We start from the raw sequence: 25,562 nt of genomic DNA, 5'->3' as shown, positions 1-25,562 counted from the left end.
ACTCACTATGGATAAAACCAATTTTGTCTGTCTCCCAGCTTGCCCACTGGACAGTAGAAGACATCTCAGCTGAAAGGTGGTATGCTGAGAAACCTCCTTTCCTAGGGAATAAACCTAGGGACTAGAGGTCTGTCATGAGGCTCAGGAGCTCATCGCCCAAATCCATGCACCCTTTTGACATGAGAGCCATACATAGTATGTATGAATGAAATCTGCTTAGACATTATCTTTGTGGACAATAACTGTGTTCAAGCCTTCCCTTTCATTAAAAATATCAAGTCTACAATTTTACAGTCAAGCCTGAGACTTGGTGACCTGCCCACCAAAGTTTAGGAATGCATCATAACCGAAAAAAAACCAAAATCAGAAGAATTTGGTCATGAGAACTTTTCAGATTTTATTTAAAAACAGTGGGCTGCAAATTAATTACCAAACTATTAACATGGTTGTACTGTGGTTTTTCTACTTATATGGTAGTACTGTGTTTTTTCTGGTCCCTCCCACCAGGACAAAACAAACAGGTATGTAGCTGTAGACTCCCAGTAGAGCAACTGCAATTTGGGGTAATGGTCACAGTGAGTGTCGTTGACAGATGGGGCATTACTGGTGATTCTCTTTGCAGAGCAAGTTGCTGACCTCACAGAACATAAGTATATGTAGCTGTGACACAAGAGGCCTCACTCATTCACAGGATAAGCAGTGCCAGACCATGGGCTTCATAAAACTGCTCTTATCCCAGAATTAGGGTTTTATTAAGTGCTTTCAGCTTCATTTTCTCCGTATGTCTTTGAATCTTCTCTCTGAGCTCTTCATTTTGGGGTTGAAAATGTCCATCTGGATGGTTGTGCAGGTCTCTGCAAGAAGTTTTAAAAGTCATTTGTATTTACAATAGCCAGGGGAGCTACTTGGGAACACTGACAGAAACCAAAGGCCAAGGCACACATAATTTCTCTCATTTGTCTAAAGAACACAGAGAGTATTCCATTACCTATGCAGAACTGGAGAAGGAGTGAAATGCTTGGCCAGTTAGGAAAGCTACTCTGTCTATGAAGGAGCATATGCTGTAATGGCCAGAACAAGAACATCTGCAATAAAACCTGACTTGCCTCAAGGGTAAAATGCTGAAACTTCTGTAGAGGAGCAATGTATGCTCAGTCATCTAGTGAAACACCACCCCATGGGTAACAACAAAGAACCTTCCAGGGACAAAAGAAAGGATTGGGACTTCATTGTGAATATTTTTGTTCCCCTCTTTACAAAGCCAAACAAAATGGGAAGCTTTCAGCAAGTAAAAATCAATACCCAGAGGTGTTTAATATAGAAAAGTATTTTCTTTTTTTTTAATAAAGCATCTAAAACTTCAAAAAGAATGAACCCTGGGGTTATAAAACTGCTTGCTCAGGAAAAGCACCATCCAACACTGTATCACTGTGGAGAAAAAGGTCACTCTTTAGTTATACAAGTTATTCCAAATCCCCATGTTCTGACAAGCAAAGTGTCATGAAATCCAAAAAGTGGTGCTGAGTCAGACTCACCAGCATTTTTACAGCAAATTATTTTCAATCAGTGCTCTAGTAATCACAATACAGCAAGCAGTGTTTTGTCAGAGGGCTCATAATATGCAGCACTGTTTTAAAGTTGTGCAGGATTTGACTGTCAATCAAATAATTTCCCTCTAAAAGCAAAGAAAGTGAGACATTCAAATCTCTCCATGGCTCTAAAAGTCTCAGGCTAGTCTGCACATCCTGATACCTAAGCCACACCATCACCATTTTTTTAAAGAGGGGCAGATGTTGGACAGAGAGGTTAATTCACTTGCTCCAAGCCACACAGGATCAGAACCCAGCACAATCTCCTATGTTGCTCTGCAACCACTTATCCTACTCATACCATTTGCTGCTCCAGCCCACTGTCCCCTGTGCTCATACACATCCTTGCATCCTTCCTGCAATGTCACATACACCAAGTTTCACACAGCACATCCCCTTCTGCTTCCAGCTCCACAGAACTAACTGCTGGGCAGTTCTGAAATGCTGCTCTGAAACCATGGTGGTAACTACCAACTCCATCAGAGACCTATTTGGCCCTCAGAGTTTTGCTTGTTCTCAGGTTTCCCCTCAAGGCTTCTCTGCTGAGCTGCAAACTCAGGACATTGGCCTGACAACACCGAATTTGGCCCTTAGGGCAGCCAGTTCACAACATTTTAGGGAGCAGGAAATTCTGTGTTTATGAATGCAAGTTATTTTGCATGCTGTGCTGTATGACTAACACACAAGGTGTGTTGGCAAAGTGTGAAGTTTGGACAGCAGAGCAAATGTGACTCACTCCTAGGAAGGGACTGACAAAACAGCACCATTCCAGGGGGAAATTCTAAGGGCTCATTATGCCAGCATTAATAAACTCCTAACCAAAAGGGTCACTAAAAATAAATGCCACTGGTCCAAGGGTGTTGAATATCTCTGCAAAGGCAAGAAAACTGCTTTGAGTGGTTTAGATTCTTTTGATCTGAAGTTCGATCCAGTGTTTGCAGTGCAAGTTTGCTCAGAGTGCCAGATCTGCATCCCACTCATGATGGAGCCCCTAAAGCAACTCAATATGACTTTCTACATAATTCTGAAGGTGATGTTTGTCTTCAGATTCCTTCCCATTCCTCTCCCCTAATTTCAATTTATACCTACCTTTCTTCTTCTCCTGATTTCTCTTTGCCTTCTTCTGAGGGTGCCTGTCCAATCTGTGGAAATTCAGCTCTCACCATCTCTGGAGTAAGAACCATTTTGAACTCAGTTTCATCTGTCTCACTAAAAATTAGGAAGAACAATTGGGCTTTATCCTTTTTTAAGTGTTTTTTAGCTAACAACAACAACAGAAGTGTTCCATGCAAGACAGACTTTGTGGTTTTGCCTTTGAGGATCTCTCAGGACAGCTTCAGACATGTCCACACCAGTGGTTAAGATATAATCAATCACACCAAATACAAAATAGAGGAGAAACTTACTAGTCAATTATGTTCTCCCTGTCTCTCTCAGGTAAGTCATACAGCACTGGTGGTACATCTCTTGGAAGCATATCTACACTGTAAGGATCCCTGTAATGGAAATGGCATTAGATGAAGATGGAGAGAGAGTAACTGGACTCAATGCTTCTATTTTGAGGCTTCACAGTAGTTATAGTTACAATGAGGATGATGTACTTTTAAATATTCCTGGAAAATCTGAGTACACCAGAAACTGCTGTGATATGAGGGAATGGGAACTTGAGAGATGTTGGCTACCCCTGGGTGAAGGTCCTCACATGTGAAAGGTTTTACTGTTCAAACTTCTGCAGGACAGAGGGAGTTTGTACCTCTCAGGGTCTTCCAGCACTGAACCAAAAAGCATTCAGGAGAGATGTTACTGAAAGTCCAGACTGGAACTCTCCTTCCAGGTCTAGGTATGTCCTCTAATGACATTGTTCTTAAGCCACCCTTCAAGGAGGTCAGTAGGGGTATTATTCCCTGTCGGCTTTGGATTTCTGATCAGCAATTAATTGCAACTGTAGACCCCCTTTTATCTGTGGGACTAGTTACCAGTCAATGTAGTTACAGATGGCAAAAGATGGTGCAGGGTGGAGGGAATGTGTATTCAAATTCTTTCTTACCTAGGTGGTGTACTTGCCAAAGGGGGAGTGATAGAAAAAGTGGAATACACCACTGGCAAGAATCTTCTCCATTCCATTACTTCAGGAATCACTTCCTGAAATGACAAGTGCTACAGCTATCAGACCTGTAACACGTAACCCAATAGAGGTTTGCAGGACAGAAAATCTGACTTGTTGGCCGAGAATTCAATCTGGGGAGCTGCAGTTCTCCAGATTTAAAAGATGCTTCCTCCACTGCAAGGTCATGCAAATACAGTAGACAGTGAAAGGAAGGAAAGAGCAGAGAAATACCCAGGGACAAGTAAGAGACACAGCTAAAGCCTAACAAGAACAAGTTATTCTGACACATGTAGTGACTATCTAAGTGCATGCGTAATTTGTATTTGAAAATGTCTTCTATCTAGGATAACTCTCCATCTTCCTTTTCAATTCCTTGGAGCAAATTCTCAGCAGGAACATACTAAGCAACCTGATCTAGTAAAGATGTCTCTGCTTGCTGCAGGGGGATTGGACTAGAAGACCTTCCCTTCCATGCCAATACACTCTATGAATCTGTGATTCAACCCAGGTACTCACAAAATGAACACAAAAGACCATACCTGATGATGCAGAAATTTCCTCTGTGTGACTGGGATACTGGATCCTTTGGGGCATTCCTTGGTAAAGATATATTTTGGATGAGGACAAAGATGATATTCAATATTTGTTTCAGAATAGGCTAAAGGCGGTAAAACTGGAACTAATCCTGGAGTGGGGTTCTAAAAAACAAAGTAGTTGTTATTTTTTAAAATAATTCAGAGCACTATAAAGAAGTAAATTGAGAAAAAATCAGTTTTTACAATTCATACACACACAGAATCACAGAACTGAAGGGGTTGGAATGGACCTCTGGAGAGGATCTAGTCCAACCCAAACAATGTAGTCTCCCCAGATTCACACCTTTGTCTCACGGTGACTGTTCTGTTTAGTGTGACCCTTCATTTGCCGTCTCTTCCCTTCATTACAGGCAAGGCATAGCTGCCTTCCTCTCTGTTGTCTAAAATACAGCAATTTAGGTGCTGTTTCCATGCTTGGAAGAAAGAACTATAGCCTGATTACTCCAAAATCCATTGCTGATTCTCCGGACAGCTCAGAATCTAGGAATGCAAACTGGACTCACTGTGGTGGAAGCCAGTGAGCATTTTGCCATCTATTTCATGGAACCAGCATCTGTTTCTCAATAAAGTCTAATGCTGGGTAGCGTGGGATCAGGCTGTGCCTGGTTCTTAACATTGACATAACAGTGGGATGAAAGAAATGCACAGAACTTCTCATCACTAAGTCCACCGGAGTCCTGGTCACATGCAGTGAGGACAAGTCTATACCATGTCTGTTATGCCACGAGCACCAGACCAGCACACTGGGCTGTGGGCCACTGCAGCTGAGCAGTGCTGAAATACAGAGCCACCCAAGCCAGGCACAGTGCCGTGCTGCCTTGGAGATCCTGCCTGTACCCATGCGCAGCATTTCACTGCCTCTGCAATCAGAGACACCTCAGGGACCTCCAGGCTGTGCTGCACTATGAGGGAAATACCTCTATGCTCCAGACAGCTTTATATAGCAATCTTGGTAAGAGAATTGCCCACCAATTCCACATTAGGCTTCTGATGAAACAAACACTTTTCCCCCTCCTCCCTTCAGTTCCTTGCAGAAGCCAATTTTTACTTACAAAAATACGAAGTGGGTCACACTCTGCAGGGCAGACTAAAGCTGGGGGAGGAACCAGGTTTAAGAGGCCAACATCCCTTTCTGCTGCTTCTTCTGGGGGTGGTTTGTGAAAATCCATCCTCTGGGAGACCAGGTCAAGTTGCCCCTCAGAGGAAGCAACTACTTGAACCAACTCATCCTTGAAAAACACAGACATCAAAGGTTTTCAGGACCGTTGTAAGCCTTTTGGTATAAAACACTGAGACAAAATTAATCAAATAACTGTAGAAATGTAGAAATTTGGGAGTGACTTCAGGAAAATCTGCATGTGAGATGACTTGTTACCTGGGCTCCCTCCCTCAGTGGTCGGGAGATTTTGTGAGCTTTGTAACTTGTGGCTGCATGGTGTGTACAAAATGGCTGGTACTTCATAATCCTGAAATGCTGAGGAACCTAAGGAGAAAGAAAAAAAGCCACTACAAGAAAGCCTCCAGATTTGTTACACCTCCTGAAATAAAAGGAAGCCAGTATCTCCACTAAGCCAAAATCTGCTTTGATTTGAACCTAAGGAAACATTTTTACTTTGACAGGGTGCAGAATCTGATCTTTTGCTATTAAGAAACTAGAAAGAAAAGGGTTTAGAAGTCAGGAGGAAGAAAATGTGTCTGTACTCATAAAGTTAAAAAAAATTATATATTTCGAGAATGAGACGTTTGCATTTCCTGGGCAGGAATGATGGGACTGAACGTGCAGGACTGGAGGCCAACTAAAGAGAAGACTCCATTGCTTTCTAAAAGGAAGGACACTTTTGTAATGTCACTTTTACAAAATTCTAAAATCAAAGGAAAAACTGTGTGATGTGCAGGGCTTCCAGTATCCTCATTCATGGAAGGGTTTTGTTGCTTGTGTTACAGTAATTTCAGCTGAGGGGATTCATCTCTCTACGTGGAAAGGCTTTTGCTGACTGAAAGGATGTTCCTTATGGAAACAGGTGAGATTTGCTCTTAAGAGCATCTAATCACACAGCCCTATTAGGGTAACGCTTCTACTGGGCTGCACAATGGAGTCACTGAATCAGGTAGGAAACATATTTAACCAGACCAGTGAAAGGCAGAAACATGATACAGCTGAGAGAGCTGTACTGACTCACCTTCAGGTCATAAAAAGGAAGGACGTGGCTGAATTTCACATCTACAGATCTGATAGGAACTAGGCCAAGGGCATCAGGTGCCTGAAAGAATACAGCATTTAAAATGCAGTGATATGGCAGGCATTTTGTTCTGCATTGGCAGAAATCCATCAGCACAGCTACTTGAAAACACACAGAAATAATTATGCAAACATTTTGATATTTCTCTTGTCCTTTCTTGGACTTTGGCATTTCAGTTACTTTTAATTTCTTTCCTTCTGCAAAATCATTGATGTTAATTAACTGTGATCACCAATGTATTACTTAGAACTTCAGAATGCTATCAAGAGAATGCAAATATTTTTTTAATTGTTTTTAGCAGCACCCTTAGCAAATCTGAAGTCCTGAATTAATTTGTGGGAACCCCAGAACAACAGTCACATTGTAAAATATTAATAAAGGTAATACCAGGCCTGTGGCCAATGACTTCAACAAAATTCTATCGTGAATTTTGGCCACAGTTTTAGCTCCTGTACCTACCAAATCACTGTAAAAGTCATGAGAAGTGAAACAGGGGAATTCAAAAGGCAATATACGATCTTCAGATATGCTGGAAGAAATGCCCTTCCGTTCTTCACTCTTCTCTGGTCTGCTGAAACTCCTGCTTTCTGTCATAAATAGAAAGCAAATATTACAGTTTTGTAATATAGCTTAATACACTGTTTCAAAACCAGAATCAAACCAATCTGCCTTAGACAGGATGTGTCTAGTCATTTAACATAAAAAAATAAGGTAATATTTCCTAAAGGCTTTAAGTGCCACATCTATAAGGCACCAGGCACAATACCTTGAGTAGCAGACTCTCCCCTTTTCTAAAACAACATTACAGCCCCCTCTTTCCAGCATGGTCCTCTATCTCATTCTGCTCAGCAAGGCAGAGACAAGTCAGCATGCCTCTCTTACACTAATTGTCTTCAATGTGAAGCATCCTAGGACATTCTATGAGTCTATGGTTACAACCCCATGTGATAAGGTCCTGTTATCCAATGTCTTTAACCTCCTGGGCTCCACCTGATCTGTTTGCCTACCTGTATTTCTCATATAGTCCCCTCTGCCCTTTCCTTGTTCCTCAGGCCTTTAAGTAGAACCACAGAATGATTTGGGTTGGAAAGGACCTATAAAGATCAACTAGCACAACTGTTCTGCCAGGGGCAGGGACATCTATCACTAGATCAGGCTGCTCAAAGCCCCATTGAACCTGATCTTGAACACTTCCAGAGATGGAGCATTCACAACTTCCTCCCCATTCTCAAGTAGATAAGCTGCAGGGCTCCTAAGAAGAGTTAACCATGTTTTTTAAGTCTGGTAAATGATGTGCATAAAAAACAGATGCATTTTGACTACAACCATTTCTACCCTGTCACACTTCCCTTTTTTGCTTGAAGACTCCTTTGCAGGGACGCTGCCTTTAGATTTACATGTCAGTATATGTGTAATGCACCTGACACACTGCAGTACATTCCAAACTGGCATCATTCATGGCCAAAATACTCCTTACCAGATGCAGAGCCTTTGTCCAACTCTCTGGCTTCTCTGGTCAGCCCGCGGAACAGGAGGAGTAAACGATTTAGCCGAATCTGAATCACAGTCTGAGAGAGTGATTTGAAAGCTTAGGATTAAGCTGAACACTCTGAGATTTACAACCACAGAAACACACATAAAACACAACTGTACTTATTCTACAGAGCTCACTCAGGTGTCTCTATTTCAGAATTTTCACTGTTATTTTCTGTTCAGGAGGTAGAAAATGAGGAGGGAGAGATGTAGAATGGATCTCAACCCTACAGTGACACTACATAACAAAACCAGTTCAAACCTTCATTTAGCCTTACACATTAATGAGGCTTTTTTTGGCTAGGTCCTAATCCTTCAACTCTGTTTACTGGCATATACAGATTTAACAATGGGTAAATAGTTGATCAGAGCCATGTGAACCCTTGTGGCTCTGTGAATGAGGAGAATAAGTAGTAACCTGCACTCTACAATTCCCCTAGTGCCATAAATCCCAGGGTAACCTTGAAGAATCCTAGGTTTTAATGCCAGAAGGAGCCACCTCCTTATTTGCGCAGTACAGGAAAAAGCATGTCATTCCAGGACCTCCTTATCGAGCCTAATATTGTGAATAGGTTGGAAAAGAATATCCAAACTGGATGCTAGGAGAGCAGGAAATTTCCATATTGCTTGCTGCATTCAGATTGACTAGAAAATGACCAGTGGAGATGCAAGATAATATTTAAACCCAATGAGAATAAGTGATTTTACTGATCTAGTCTTTACCTTCCAGGTCGGATGGAATCTTAGGAGGTCCCAGTGCAACCTCCTGCTCCAAGCAAGATCAGTGTGATGAGATCAGACCGGGTTGCTCAGGGCTTTATCTGGTCTGGTCTTGAAAGCATCCAAAGATGTAGAATGTACAACCCCTCCAGGCAATCTACTGTCCTCATGGTGAAAAAGGCTTTCCTTATATCCAGTCTATACCTCTCTTATTTGAATTTATGTCCATTGCTTCCCATGTTCCCACCATGCACCTTTGCAAAGATCCTGGCTCTATCATCAAGAACATTCTAGAGGTGCTGGAAGGTGCTGCTCTCTCCCTGCCCTCTCCCTCTGCAAGCTGAGGAAGTGTTTCCTCACTGAGTGCTCCATACCCCAACCATCTTGATAGCTCTACAATGCACTCACTGCAGCTTACCACAGTCTGTCTTGTACTAGGGGCCCTAAAACTGGGCATAGTATTCTATATGCATTTTGGAAATACTTTTTTTTTTGCACAGAAGTGTTTTTTTAAATTAAATTAATCTGCATTTGTTTAGCATTGATCACAATACTAAGCATTAGCAGCAGCAACAGCAGAATACAAAACTTACTCCAGATTCCTATTTCTTCATGAATTAGGGATATATTTATCAAACTATCAAATCCTTGGCTAGCTGTGAAGACTCCTTATGTGCTCATTTGCATGGCTTTTTGTGCTATTTCCAAGGCACCATGCCATCATTCTTCATTCTGGTTTTTCACATTACCTTGTATGCTGCTTGTTGGAATTTTCTCAACATCCTGTTTCTGTTGTCCCAAGGGTCATTATGGAGCAAGTCAAATGTGGGATGGACACTTGGATGCTGCATGGTATTTAAAATAAGAAAAAAAATAGAGAAGAAAAAGAACATCCCTTTTACAACTAGACAAGGGAGGAATTTCCTCCAGGTCAATCCATTCCTTGGCCTGAATCCATACGTTATTTCCAAACACTGAAATTAAATCAAGTAAAAACATTCTCAGCACTGGCATTTAACCAGAAGCCTTCACTGCAGGGCTTAATGGGAGGTAAACCCCAAATATTTGCAGATGCAGCACAGGGAATGCAGAGATAAGATAGCATGGTTTGCATTCATACATAAATGACAACCACACACTATGACTTAAGTGCAACACATGGGCAGTTGACAGTGGAGAGAACAGACTAGATCTCTACTGAGTACATACTTCATCTTGCACAGACGTGAAGCTGGAACAGCTGTAAGGGCTTAAACCAGGAGCCCAGCAAAAGCAGCGTCCTGTCTCAAATAATGTCTGGTAGCACAAACCCACAGCAGGGTGAAAGACAGAGGTGGTGTCTCTCTATTAAATGTCTTAAATGGTCAGAATGTTCTTGAACAGAAATGAGTCTCTTTCTTGATGTATTAATCTCCTCTCCAGTTTTCAATTGATGTGACAGAAGAATCCAGCACTAGAAGTGTCTCCAGCAGCCTTAGAGTACAGTACCTCTCAAAAGGAGGGCAGCTGCTAACTGTTTAGATTAGGAAGGTCCTGAGAACACCACCTCCACACAATGCCATGGTCACCAAACAACTGTCAGCGCTTTGTAACGGGAAAAATGTTAAAAGACCAACTCCCACAGCTATTATGTTCCTCAAGAAGAAGGCAGCAAGGATCTTTTGTGTTGCTAACATTCAAAGTTCCTTCAGTAGTGGAGGATTTATTAAACAAAGCTCCCAATAATTCTAGAAAATAGATCTTAGGAAATACCACACACCACAGGGAAAGACAAAAAGCTTTAAGTACCAGAAAGGTTCCTGTCAATCTGACCTGCAGGTAAAGGTTGCAAATAGTAAAATATGCTTAACCTTATATTTAGGCATGAGGAAGCTGCTGCTGCTGAGAGAACTTTCTGAATCAAGCAGTGGGAATCTGAGGTTAGGCCTGCAGATTTCCATTTGTGTCTCATACTAGATCCCTGGAAGATGAGTTGTGCATGGAGCACAGTGCTTGCACTGCTGTATTAGAAGTAAAATGGGAAATAAAACACTGACACAGAACTGGGAATATTAGGCTGAAAACTATTCAGTGCCAAGTATCTATGGCTGTTTGTTAGCTTAGAAGGTAATAATAACATATAGCAGGTGATAATAACATAGAAACAAACCTGGTCTACAGGCCGGGTAACACGTCTGAAAGACACTTCTATGTTGTTCCTTTGAAACTCCTGTTCTATGATAGGATCTCCTCTTTGGATCTAATTTGTTGCCAGGAAGAATGATCACATTAGTACATAGCATCCAGTGAATTCTTTTTTCCTTTACAACTAGTGGAACTCCCTCACAATGCAATGTTTTGGAGGAGCTTGACAAAACACAGACTTCGTTCCCTTCTAGGGAGTGATTATTGCAACCCTTGAGCAAGTCAAACAAAGTAAAACAGTTTTATTTTGGGCCTGAGTTTCAATCAGATCCCTGCCCTAATGAAAGACAGTTTGCTTTGCATAGCCAGCATCAGCCAGGGGTTACAGAATCAACACCATAAGTTAGCACCTGAACAGACCTTCCCAGATGACAGCATTACAGAAATGTCCTGAAGCTTTCCCATCCTTTGTGAACAGCTCTGCCACAGTTTCCAATGGTGTCAGCTCTTTAATCTGTTCATGTGTGAAACAGTTTACTACTGCCATCACTTCCCTTCTTTGAGACCCCCTCTAAGTATTCAGGCATGCTGCATGAATACCATTGCTTCTTTTCACTGTGACTCTTCCACCCTAGTCCTACTTACCTGTTGTTTCACTTCTAGGATACCATTCAGTCTTAAACAAAGACATAGGGGTTATTTCACTGAGTGGAATTTCCATGATTTTCATGGACTGAAGTTGGAATTAGCACAATGGAAGGCAGACCAGTTAAAGGTCTTCAGGACAGCCACTCCCAGGTTGTAAAACATAGTGGACACTTGACCAAATGATGGAGGGATAATAAATGCTCTCTGAGGCCCAATGACATTCAAGATGAACAAACTGACAGCACGAGCAAAAAATATGCTTCTGTCAGAAAGTGATGGGGGCAACTGGGAAACCAGTCAGAGATATCCACAGCCCCTGAAGCCAATAGGTAAATAAATGCTTCTAAACAAAGTTAACATACATGTAATTCAGTGATTCAATGATCTCTCCTCTTTTTACTCAGTTTCTCCTTTGTTAGTATTAAATATAATGCTTGAATTACTTCACAGTGCCTAATTTGGGGTATAAACTAAGTTTTTACCCTATCCATAAATAATTTTACTCTTATAAACAGCTCCTTGGATGTCAGTGGGATGTCAAAAGCTACTTAAATATCCAGCAGGCAGGATAAGAGGGACAAGCTCCACTGTCCCTGAGAACTGTGCCTCATGGGGAAGAAGATTTCCTATGACCAAGTATTGCTGCTGTTGCCTCCATGGAAAATAACTTATGGCCTGGGTTGACTGGAAGAAACCAAGGAGAGGGAGGGTGAAGGTGCAGAAGAACAGCCTGATGAATTGCCTCCCCATGGCTCTGTGTGAGAGTAGTGACCGGGTTCAGCTCCCTGACTGTGAGCCATTCAGGACATCAGCTCTTCAGAGGGCTACAATATAAACAGAAGGTTGGATGTGGCCGTGGTACTGACAGGATTATGGTGCAATGTTACCCTGTGGTGTGGCTGGGTGGAAATCTGCTAAGCCAGGAAAATATCTAGTTACATTTCCATTAATAACTTTGCCTTCCCTCTGTCTACCTCCAAGATAAAACCACCTCAGAAACAGTGATACACAGACATATGAACATGTAACTGCAGTGAGAATTACAGCTCTCAGAGGTCTGCATGATGCAAGAAAAAATGAACACGTAGAGAGCCTGACACAATGCAGTAGTGCAATGCATAACCTGAAAGTATAAGTCTGATTTTAAATGTATAAAAAACCCAGCAAAGACTCACCTTGTATTGCTCATTTTCCCTTTGTCGGTTTTCAATAATCTCTTTTTTAAACTCCATGGAGACTGGATCTTTACCTTTATGAACTTGCCTGCATTGACAGTGGAAGCAAGAAAAATACTTTGCTTAATGCACAGTTTGCTTTATTTAAAGGCTAGCAGACCTATTTTCCTTTTCCTAAGGTGTCTCAAGGTCCATAACATCCAACATAAGAGCAGATCTGTGGACTGCCAATGAAACCAGGCTGTTCTTACACACAACTATGTATTTTTCTTTATGCCATCTGATGTACCTTTAGCCTTGATTTACTGGCAACCATGACAAAAGCTTCCTTTGCCCTTAAGGGCACAAGGTTAGGTGAACAGGGTTTTCAGCAGGTTTCTTTCTGAATGCAACCATAACACAATCAAAGACGTCACTGGGTGCTTATTATGGGCTACTACTGAGACTGCTCTTAGGCAGAAGAGAAAAAAAATGAAAGTAAACTGACAGTTCTAAAACAAACCAATCAGGACTTGAAATGGCAGCATTATGCACTAGTGTGTATCACATACATAATTCATACAGGCCTTAGTTAAGTAAACCCCAGTGTTAATGTGGTTAACTAATACTTACCACTTCAGATGATTTTCTTCCACTTTCTGAATATTTTGTTTGATTTTTAGTTGAAACATTGCTTCTTTCACCTGTCTTGTTTTTATCTTTTCGCTGCCTTGGCAAAGGGCTGCAGGAATATCAGAAAGCCATATCACACCTCAAGCTAGACTGAATTTTTAATTGGGAAATCCACCCATAGTGATAGCTCATTAATACATAAAGCTCAGGTGAAATTGCTTACAGAAAATACAGTCACATCACCTCAGCAATTCGGAAGCTGAGTTCCTCATCAGAAACCTACAACTAAGGCTAAAACTAAGTTTACAGTGCTTAATTATATTACCTTCTTTCAAGTCCTTAACCTTCAATTTGCCTGGTTCCTGATTCAAAACAGTAGCTACAGCGTATGGATTTGACAAGTCTGTGGGGATCCTGAGGTTTTGGTATTCAATTTCCTACGAGATACAAATTAACGGGAAGAAATAGAAACAAGAAAGATGTTTGGCCCAGAAATGTTCTTTTGATTATTATCTCTTCACACCTTTAATTTTTGAATAGGCCCTGATTGTGGTTGGCTGAACTGGCCTCTTCTCCACACCATGGATTTTCCTGCAGATGCAGCTTTTTTCTCTGGATGACCTCGCTGTTTGTCCAGCTGTTCTTTTCTAGATGTCAGAAGGACAGATATTGCTCTTGTAAGCACTCTGTAAATGAGTCTAGTACATGCATTTACATCTCCTTTAGATATAGAAAGAGACTGGAAATTTGTCTCCCAAATTACAATTGGAACCCTCCTTTCTATTCTGCTCAAAACCCCCTGTATCTTGCAAGGCCTCAGCAATAATAACATAGAGCAGGGAGAATGGAAGCTGAGGATGCTCAACACTTCTTTAAGGCTATGTAATTTCTCATTATTTTTATTTTGGTAATCTGTACTTCATACAGATTAAGGGCATTCTGAGCAAATGAGGTAAGAGAACAGGTACATGTATTAGCAGTTGTTAAAGTATATTAGTGCATTTTAAGTCCCCATGGATACAAATGCTTAAAATGATTACAGCAAAATGGCATGAAATCCTATTACACTGGGCAAAAATAGTCAAAGATCAGCCATCCACACATACATTAGACCCAGATGTGGTATCGACGTTCCTGTGAATACACATATATAGGGTTTTGAGTGCAACTGTGAAATCCATAACTGCATTGTCATTTGTGCTGTTCCATACTCAAGCGGGGAATATTTCACAGTTACTTCCACTTTGCCATTGCCTGGAATGATTCCTGTGATTAGAAGAAGAAAACAGTAAGAGTCCATCTAGTGTGAGCCCACGTAAGTAGGCTGAAATTGAATTCTGGACTACATTTTTCTGAAACGTTATTAATGTTTGAATGGATGACAGTAGACCTGGAAAATGTTTCAGGTCTCAAAGTGTCACCAAAGAACTATGTATTGCCAGAGAATGGGAGATATTTTGCAATAGCAGAGAGATTTGACAGTAAAACTGCAGTCTTTCCAACTGTTGTGAAAAGGACTGTCGGTTTATATGTAGAAACCCTTCACTTGCATCTGCCAGCCTTAAGTTTCTGGCACTTCCTGACTTCATGAGCAAGGCATTATAAACATATCTCACTGTGCTCTTCCAAGTTGGTGGAATCGTCTGGATTTGATAGATTACCTGTCTCTACTTGGTCTTACTTCCTTATTATCTATTCCGTTATTTTCTCAAGCAATTTAACCACCCTCTGTATCCCTACACATTCAGTGCACTCCCAGGATATGGTCCCTGACGATCCTTGGTGTCCCTGCAATGAGGAATTTATTCAGCTCACCAGAAATATTGTCATCTCCATAAAGTGATGATTTCCTGCTTTTCTGCATCCTGTCCTTTTAAACAAGTTAGTTTCATTGTGGTAGGATTTTTTGTGTGCATGGAATTTGTCAGAGCATTTCAGCATTACTGATCTCAGAGCTCAATGGCTTGGGTAGGAGCTGAAACTTCTTAGTGCTTTTCAGATGGCCTTCAGCACCCCAGAGTTTCTAGCTAACAGAGTTTCTGACTTAACTTTTACTGGTTGATGATTTTTCTGGGATATTTTTGTTCCACTTTCTCCCAAGAACAAAGACAACTTAGACCTCATGAATTAGTTGCAGCCACTTTGTCCATGACCGTGAAAAAAAACCCAACAAACCCTAGCTGATAAATTTTACAACTTCTCCATTGTCCTATTCAATTGAAATATTTTTGATATATCCCTTGATATATCAAAAATACTTGAAGTACAAAGTAAGTAAGAAAGAATACTATCCTGAAAGAATGACCGAAAACAAGGCAGCACTATAGTTCATCTTTGTGAACCACACATCTGATAGAATCCAACTGCTACTTCTGAAGAATGAAAACCCATCTGACAAGACAGGGCAAATTTATATCATTGTACATGCAGGAACAGCAACAACTTTCATTCAAGTGCATAAATAATCAAAGTTTAAATTCCAGTATCACAAATGGCAACTAGGTCCAGATTTATGAATGTTTTTATTTATTTAGAACTTTTATGTATTTTCATGGAACTGAGCAGACTGCCTGAGCTAATTATACAACCATGTCTCATTCACCTACTAATTTCTGTCATTACCTGAGCGTGTACATGCTACTGCTGACACCTGGTAAATGTAACAATGGTAGCAACTGATCTCCACATCACAGAATCACAGAACATCAGGAGTTGGAAGGGACTTCAAAAGATCATCTGATCCAACCTCCCCTGCCAGAGCAGGATCACCCAGACTAAATCACATAGGAATGCATCCAGGTGGGGTTTGAATGTCTCTAGAGATGGAGACTCCACAAGCTCTCTGTCTGTCTGGCAGTGCTCCATCACCCTCACAGTGAAAAAGTTCCTCCTTACATTCACATGGAACTTCCTATGCTCCAGCTTGCACCCGTTGCCCCTTATCCTATCACTGCCCATCACTGAGAAGAGCCTGGCTCTGTCCTCCTGACTCTCACCCTTTACATATTTATAGACATTAATAAGATCACCCCTCAGTCTCCTCTTCTCCAAGACAGAGAGGCCTAGCTCCCTCAGCCTTCTCTCATAAGGAAGGTGTTCCACTCCCTCAATCATCCTGGTGGGCCTGCACTGGACTCTTTCAAAGAGTTCTATGTCATTATTGAACTGAGGGGCCAAATAGGTATGTCTGCCTCAAGACAGAGCCCTCCCCTGCTGTAGAGATGAAAATAGCTGAGCATTCTGTAGACAAAAGTCCCTGCCTCTTGTGAAACCCATACACAGAGGTCAAGGCTAAATCTAATATCCACTGCTGTCCCGTGAAACACCTGCAGTAGCATGTTTTGCACCCATCACTGTAACAGCACCTGAAGCAATGGACACAATTCTATCAAATTCTTCCAGAGCACTAAGGAAAATACAGGTACAGGGGATATGTCTGACAGAGGAGAAGTCACCCTCTATTTCCTCTGGTCGCCCAGTCAAGTAACATGATGTGTTCCTATTTGCCAAAGAGAGATATCTGTTCCGTTAATGGGGCAGGAGACAGACAGTCCTTGGGGAAAGGTGTGAAGAGGTGAATGCTGGGCTCCTGAACCCTTTCCTTCCCACAGGACCAGCAAAGAGAGCAGGCAAAGGCTGGGTGTCCTTTTTTTTTTTGCCAGAGGTCTGTAGCTGGGCAATGAGAAAAGAAATCTACCAGCCACAGAAGGCTCTTTGCCATGAGGCTGCATATGACTAATGTTTATCAGTCTTCATTTACCTGGAAACACTCTGAGGCAAGGGCTTATTCTGTACAGCACTGAATACAAGTAACTACACTCAATAAGTACAGATTTAATGTCTTGGATTTAAATAAATTCAATCTACCAGATGTTGGCTGGACGGTGAAGGCTCTATGAGGCTGAATAAAATCAATGTGGAATTCAAAATCTATTGGACAGCTGCACTGCAATGGGATAACATACTCCTTGCTGAAAAGAGAGAAAGGAAGAAAGAAATTAATGATGCTACAGTTAATCATCAATTACAAGCTGGAAAATAATATTATACACAATATGCACTGAATTTATCTGTGTTTGGAGGGAGGGGTTACTTATTACCCACACAGAATCTGGTTACAGAAGTATTTATAAAATTTATTTTTTAGAAGTTACCTATGTGTATCCTCACATTCTTATGAACCAGAATATCTAGCAAGTACAAACAATCCAAAGTGGAGCAACACTAAGTACAGAACCAGAAATGAGGCTCCTCCTGTGGCCCTTCTCGTGGAAGACAATCACAGAATCACACGGTTGGAAGGGATCTCAAGAGATCATGGGGCCCAACCCCCACTACCAAAGCAGGGTCCCTAGGACAGGTCGCACAGGGAGGTGTCCAGACAGGTCTTGAATATCTCCAGAGATGCAGACTCCACCACCTCCCTGGGCAGCCTGTCCCAGGGCTCTGTCACCCTCACTGTGTAAAAGTTCTTCCGCATGTTGGTGCGGAACTTCCTGTGCTCCAACTTGCAGCCATTGCCCCTTGACCTGTCTCCACAGAGCACTGAAAAGGGGCTGGCCATTTCCCCCTGCATCCCATACTTAAGATATTTATAAACATAAATAAGGTCCCCCCTTAGTCTTCTTTTCTCCAGGCTGAACAGTCCCAGCTCACTCAGTCTTTCCTCACAGGGGAGATGCTCACATGAGAAAAGGTTGTGTGTGCCTTGCACAGTGTTGGAAATACCACCACATCAGAATGACAAGACTTTAAACACTGTAGAAATAATGATACCGTGGCTTGATTTTCATAGGAGCCCTTTATATCTCAGACTGGTAGTGCCAAGGGTATTAGCACACACCTTTTCAAGCTGTCTTGCTTTCACATGCATTTATTTTGATATAACAAATAAAAATACAAAGGCATCAGTGTAACACCATCCATCATCCTACAAATCAAGACCAACATACCCAAGCTTATTCTGGTCTTTGTAAGCTGACTGAAATCCTATCCTGCTGATTACCAAAGAATGCATGTTATACACAATTTTCCTTCGGAAAGTACACTTTGAAATGTCTAAGGAAATAAACAATAACAGCAAAGTCCTTTTTTCTCTGTCCTGTTCAGGAAGAAGACGGAACAGCAGACTGGGAAGGCAATTTGTTTTAAGGACCTTCTACAGTAAGTTCCTTAAGAGACAAAAACCCGTTATGCTGCCTGTTGCCTGATGGACCTTCTGTACCTAAGGAGAAAGCTCTGTGGTAGAATATATGACTTCTCCTACACTTATGGAAGTAAAAGGCAGTTTTTCCCCTGACCTCAAATGGTTATGAATTGAGCTCATAGTTCCTTAAGTTTCATACAGTACCAAGTATTCCAGAGAGCTTTCATTTTTAGGAAGGATTTAACAATGAAAAACACTGGTAAAAACTAATGTTAGGAAACCATCAGCAACTCTACCAAATTCCCTCAGGGGCATCTCTAGGCATCCTTCTTGTATTGAAAAAAACTGCCATGATTTAAAATTGTGATCTGTACTCTGTCTAATCTCTGTATTCTGAGAGTATGAAAATTCTGCACACCTCAGCACTTGTTATAAAAATGGAGCAAATAAACAGAATCACATCATGCCTGGAGGTACCCACAAAGTGAGGAGTTACGTTCAGTGCTGTGAGAAAGCTGAAACATCCCTTCTGACAGATTGACTATTGAGTTTAACAGATATGGGGAAGTTAGAAAAACAAATACACAAAAAAGACACAAGTATCCCTTTTAGAGTGCTGGGCTCATTTTTACTGCAGAATTTTTCATTTTCCTTGTATGTGCCTTGTCTATTTATATCTCTGTGCTTCAGTAAAATATGAGCTGCTTCCAAATCACAGGCTAAGACAAAAACTAGCTGCTAAGACCTCCAGTTCCTAGAATTCACAGAAATCTTTGCACTAACACAACTCACTGTAATTACAACTAATATAACCAAAATACTGCAAAACTATTTCCTAATCAACAGGATCTCTCTTTTCCTTTTCCTCTTCCCAGTTCCTATTGACAATTACTACCAATTACTTCATGAGAACACTCAGCGTTACATCTATGCTCCAAACAGGGTAAGATGAAGTCTCTGCCACTTAGAGCTCCACATCAGAAGAGGACTTTAAATATTTTTAAACAGAAGAAGCAAATCTAATGACTGATCAGTCTCTGGACTGAGGTTAGCTATTTGCTGTCCCACCTATCATTACCAGCTCATACTATAATTTCCAGAAACCTTTATCTTGAAAGGAAGATCCATTCACTTAGGATTTATTAACTGGGGACTATACAGATTATGAACAGCAGGCATGTCACTTCACCATCCAATTAATGGAGTCAACATCAATTTAGAATAGCTGAAACCCCAGTTCACCTATGCACATACTTAGTTTGCACAGCATTTACTTCCCAGTGAATGTGTACCTGAAACAGTTCATATATGGAATTATTTTGCAGTCCAGATGGTAGCCGAATTCCTTAAAGCTTCCAAGATATTAACTTCTCCATATAGAGGAAAATTAGATTTTTCAGATTTCATGCATGTCTCATAAAATGTGGACAAATGTCTGTCCTTAACTCACCTCTTACCAACAGATACATCAGACAGATTTATAAATGATGGAAATTGTACAACATTTACAGCAGGGTAAGCATGAACAGGAATTAATAACGTATCTTCTCCCTGAAAAAAAAAAAGGTGTGTGTGGGGTAAATATTTCTTGCCATGAATAAATGCTATGGAAAGAAAAAATTCCTTGGCCAGTAAATGGCAAAAATCATCTGGCATAGTTGGCCAGTGAATGGGCATAATCATCTTCAAGATCATCACTGTGCACCTCAGGATATTGATATTCTACCTGCTTTCAGCATCCATCTATCTATCCATAATTTCAGCAACTTCAGAGCTTCTCCAAAGCTGCTCAGCTAAGACATTATATCAGTATGGCCCAAAGACTGACCTACTGGCAAAGAATAACAGAATAAGGAAGATATTCTCCCCACAGCTCCAAGATGCTTACAGAGAGGAAAATTTTAAATGCTTAAAATTAAATACTCCCAATTCAGACTTAATGGGAGTAAACCCACGTGGCTCCAGGATATTAACTGCACCTTTATCATTATCCTCACCTTTTAACAGTAGTTGCAGTCCATCACAACTACAAATGTATTTTAGAATAAATCCTCACCTGGCAGTGAATTCGGATGCAGTCATAGTAATACCGCCACTCATCAGGGCAAAAATCAACAGTCACCACATATGACAAGCCAGGGACAAGCCGGTGCTAGAAAATCACAGAATCACAGAATTACAAGGTTGGAAAAGACCTTTGAAGATCATCAAGTCCAGCCATTCCCATCCTATGCTAAATCATACCCCTCAGTACCTCATCAACCCTTTTTATAAACACATCCAGGGAAGGTGACTCAACCCCCCTCCCTGGGCAGCCTGTTCCAGGCCCTGATGACTCTTTCAGTAAAAAATTATTTTCTAATATCCAATCTGCCCCTGCCCTGGCATAGCTTCATGCCATTTCCCCTTGTCCTATCTCCTGTCACCTGGCTGAAGAGACCATCACTCACCTCTCTACAACCTCCCTTCAGGTAGTTGTAGGTGGCGATAAGGTCTCCCCTCAGCCTCCTCTTCTCCAGGCTAAACATCCCCAGCTCCCTCCGCCATTCCTCATAGGATTTGCCCTCCAGCCCCTTCACCAGCCTGGTTGCCCTTCTCTGCACTCACTCCAGGACCTCAATGTCCTTTTTATGGTGGGGAGCCCAGAACTGCACACAGCACTCAAGGTGTGGCCTCACCAATGCCCAGTACAGGGACACAATCACCTCCCCAGACCTACTGGCCACACTGGTTTTGATACAAGCCAAGATGTCATTGGCCTTCTTGGCTGCCTGGGCACACTGCTGGCTCATATTCAGCCTGCAGTCAGCCAACACCCCCAGGTCCTTCTCCTCCTGACAGCTCTCCAGCCAGTCTCACCCAAGCCTGTAGCACTGCATGGGGTTATTATGTCCCATGTGCAGCACTCTACACTTGGCCATGTTAAACTTCATCCTGTTGGATGAAGTTAGATGAAGACCCAAAATAATACAGAATACATGTAAAAGATGTTTATATGACACACACACAGTACTGCACGCAAAAAGCAGTGTAAAGGCTTTCTGACACTTACTGTTTTGCTGTATTTGATCTGAAAATACTTTGTCTGGGGTGGTATTATGTGAAGGTTTATTACATCGCCAGAAATGTTTATCAGTTTCTGTAGAACAAAAGAAAACCAAAACCACAAACCACTTTACAATAGGAGGTCAATCAAGAAGGCCAAGTGTGAGATCATCCATAGCTAAGAAGCTGGACTAAACAAGTAAGCAATACTTTTTATTTTAACATAAATAATTCTGAATATGGTCTAATATCACATAAAGCTTGTATCCTGCATTTTTAATTTTTGGAAACAAGTCACAGTCCCTTACTTAGGAATGATGGTTAGTCTTGCTAAAGAAGACACTAATGCTAAATCAAATTCTAGGCCTGTTTTGCTTATGTGCAAAAGGAACAAAAATTGAAACAACCTATTGACTTTGCTTTGTCAGAGGTCTGAAACAACAGAAATGATGCAATATTCCATGGTTTTGCTTTGGCTCTCAAAGGAACAAACCTTTGGATGGTAACAGCTTTTAAGTGCTGCTTTTTAGAGCACCCCACAGAGCAAACGGCCTCACGACCACAAGCAGTCTGCTCAGCTTCTGTTATCCTTCCACGAGCCCCAGGAGGATCCCCGCTCCAGCACTCACCAGCGTCTGTTGGTGATGCTTTCCAACTTCATACCCTCCATAGTGTAACACAGCAGGCTCAGCCTGTACAACCTTGCTCCTCTCAAGCTCTGAATAAATCTCTACAGTGATAATAAGACAGGAAGGAAACCAGGTGAAACACACACAATGACTGTTACGCTGATCAAGTATATTTGTGTTGTACCCAAAATATTACAGTGAAAAAAAAATGAGACATAAGATTATTTCTCTGGCTAAGCAGGCATGACTCTTTCAATGGAAAGTTAAGGCAGCATCTACTACCCAGCAGAGCCATGATCCTGTTGCCAGTTTATGTCTTGGCATCAACAAGCCACCTCAAAATTTTAGGGTCAGACAGGATCAGCACAGCCACTATTTCTTTCCCGACTACCTCTCCTATGATTTGGGCTCACAGGAAGATGCAATTTAAGCAACAGGATGGGAGTTTTGCCTTTGTGTTATGAAAAAAATATAATAGAGAAGTGTCTCCTAGGATTTATGCAAGGTTGGCAAAAAGTGAGAGCAGAAACTTACTTGATTCCAGCAGGTGATTGGGGACAGCATGTCTTTTTTTAGGCTCCTCCACTAGACTGCCCAGAAGGACACTGGGTATTTTCTCACAGGATTTCTTAGGAAAAGTAATTTCTGCAGCAGCCACTTGAACTATGTCCATGTTAGGACAGAAATGGAGTCTGAATGGTAGCAAAATTCCTCAGTGCCTGGGAGTGAATGAAAATAACATAATGATCAGAACATCTTCCCTTGCACTTGTAACATCTGATGCATAAAACTGCCAAAAAAGAAAAAACTGGGAAATGGAGTTACTTTTTTTTCCTACTGAAGTAGATTACTCTGTGTGTGCTGAGTATAGGGCAGAGTGATTCCAGGAAGCCTTGCTCCCATCACAAGCCCTACCACTTTGGGCATGTTCATCTGTTCTAGGGAATTTTGGGAACATTTGGTTTTCAGAACTGCGTAAAACATCTCTCTTCCTTCACATCCTCCAGCACAGAGAAGGAGAGAAGGTTCTTCTGATAATTCCACTATCCAAACTGATTTCTGCAGAGATGTTCTTCCAATCTCTCCTGGGTGTTTGGGTTGTTAACTTGCAGATTCATTTTTACTTTTTAAATATTAATATGAGGGATAAGAAAGCTGGCATTTGAATCTTTTGTTTAGATAGCATCATCTGGGTTATTTGCTTAGTGAAGACAACTGTAAACCCAGAAGGCCACCAGCATTCTAGATCCTTTGTTAAGTAAGCACAGTTATCAGAACATAAACTTCTCTAATGACAAGTGCAAATATTGCAAAGGACGGACACCGGACACAACCCATACACAAAAATTATCTTCATAAATACAGCACACAGCCCTTGGCTCTCCTGTGAACCAGAGAACTGCATGGAGAAAAAGACAAGATACTTTGTGGACAAAGTACTGAGTTCAAAAGCCATGATGCATTTTTCAGCTTTTAAGGAGGGGTTGAAAACCGTTTTGTATTTGTTCTACATGAACAGGAAGGTGGGTGCGCAGCTCAGGATGGTGCCACATTAATATCAATCCACACTTGAGCTCACCCAATGCTAGATAACACTGACTCCTCTTGCCAAGCTTCAGTCATGAGGCACCTTCCTACTCCGGGACCAGTGGCACAAAAGCTGATTAGCTGCTTGGACAACAGAGTTAGTTTGTATGATCCACACTACAGCAGCACCTTCAGACTCTATCAGTACCAGGAGTGGTATTTGGTTTGCTATGTTGTTTTAACACTCTCATACTGCCTTGAACGACCTTAAGGGGCCCAAATCTAAAATTAACAGTCATCAATAAAAGTCTGAAGGAGGAAAGGCAGAGGGGAGCATCAAAGCAATGCCCAACATACTTGGATCAGCACTTTCGAGGACTGAAAAGGTCCACCCTCCCCATTACATTTTATGGCCTCATCTCTGGTATTTGTCTGGTTTTCTATCTGCTTTAGATCTTTCAGGCAGAAGCTGAGAGGTGCTTCAAGCTCATAAAGTGCTGGTTTGATTTATGGCCTTGTGTGGTATTAAATAATAAATAAGCAAGAAGCTTTAAATAATGTGCTACCAGTACCCCAACCTCAATAATATTTTCCACTCCATGCCTCCAAGTACAAATTTTCCACTTGCAACAGAAAATCTGTAAGAGGAGCTGCATTATTTTGCACAACAGTAAATTTCTTCTGAGGTAGTGAGACCAACCAAACTCGGACAAAAACGTCCTAGGGAGCTGCTTTGGCAGGGGGGTTGGACCCGATGATCTCTTGAGGTCCCTTCCAACCCCTACAATTCTATGATTCCAACCCCTACAATTCTATGATTCTATGATTCTATGCTAAAAAAATTCTAAACATAAGGCTTACATTCTTTCCACTGGAGTTGTTCAATCTACACAGCTGCCATCCTCCTCCTCTCGGCCAGCGTTCCCCACCAGGAATACCAGTTTCCAAAGGCTGCATAAATTAGCAAAGGATTGCTGGTGTAATCTTATCAATAACTTAAAAGTGGTGCTACTGTCACCACTCACCAACCTCAGTAACCCACCGCAGTGTTCCTCGAAGGGCTAATATGGGATGCATATTTACGTGCCAAGGTCCGGGAATCTCTGACTGATGGACTGATGTTCTTAAGTCTTCCAGGATACCCATGTCTAACCTGAACATAACTATTTTTGGGGGGGGGGGTTGTTTGGGGTTTTGGGGTTTTTTTTCTTTCGGCAAAGCAATCAACAGGAGAACCCCGGGGCTCTGAAATCCTGTTTCCCTGGGAGGCAATGGCAGAACTCACCCCAAACCCCTCAGGCCAGGGTATCCCCTTTCTCCTGCGGGCCTTCTAATCCCTTCGTGCCTGACAGAGGTCCCAGCACGCCTCAGAACCAGGCAGCCATGCGGTTTGACGCTATGACACGAGGCTTGCAAGAGCACCCACTCGCTTAAGGGGCAAGCGCGCTTTTAAGGTCCGGACTGTATACTTAGCCCAGCGGGCAGAACGGCGCACAGCTCCTCCACACGTACCCCCGTCGGTGCCGCGGCCTCCCCACCTCCAGCCCGGTCGGAGCTGAGCTGGACGTCCGGCCCCAACAACTCTGGGGAGAGCGACGCGACTCGGGCCGAAACAACTTCCCCCGCTCCGCCCGGGCGGGAGGAAGCCCCTGCTAACCCCGCTCCTCCCCTCACCGCGGCTCCCCGCTCCCAGGGGCCCGGTAACCGGTCACCCCCACCCCGCGGCACGGCCCTCACCTCAGCGCCGTCTCAGGCCGCGTCTGGCGCTAAGCAACAGGGCACCGGGCCGCACCACTCGCCGCTGGCGGGGGGGGGCGGTGTGGAGGGTGTGCGCGTTGGTGCTGGGCCTCCCGCCGCGCTCGGGGACGGCC

At 42.2% G+C, this 25,562-nt stretch overlaps 1 protein-coding gene across 1 annotated transcript; it reads right to left on the bottom strand.

Annotated features, from left to right (window-relative positions):
- Nucleotides 1-730: 730 nt before the first annotated feature.
- CFAP221 (cilia and flagella associated protein 221) lies at nucleotides 731-22,837 on the bottom strand (the record flags this gene model as incomplete). The annotated part of the gene is made up of 24 exons (XM_084264884.1): nucleotides 731-854; nucleotides 1,399-1,428; nucleotides 2,679-2,798; nucleotides 2,996-3,085; nucleotides 3,637-3,731; nucleotides 4,236-4,394; nucleotides 5,345-5,521; nucleotides 5,668-5,775; nucleotides 6,473-6,553; nucleotides 6,992-7,119; nucleotides 8,010-8,100; nucleotides 9,535-9,630; nucleotides 10,935-11,024; nucleotides 12,733-12,820; nucleotides 13,345-13,453; nucleotides 13,670-13,781; nucleotides 13,868-13,991; nucleotides 14,451-14,610; nucleotides 17,212-17,315; nucleotides 19,941-20,041; nucleotides 20,547-20,642; nucleotides 21,543-21,629; nucleotides 22,165-22,265; nucleotides 22,699-22,837. The coding sequence occupies 24 exons, from the start codon at nucleotides 22,835-22,837 to the stop codon at nucleotides 731-733; spliced, it is 2,610 nt and encodes an 869-aa protein (XP_084121010.1).
- Nucleotides 22,838-25,562: the final 2,725 nt, after the last annotated feature.

This window comes from Gallinula chloropus, assembly GCF_964237585.1.
Source record: "Gallinula chloropus genome assembly, chromosome: 5".
Classification (NCBI taxonomy): domain Eukaryota; kingdom Metazoa; phylum Chordata; class Aves; order Gruiformes; family Rallidae; genus Gallinula; species Gallinula chloropus.
Note: the sequence above shows the minus strand (reverse complement) of the source record. Positions and strands in the feature narration are given on the sequence as shown.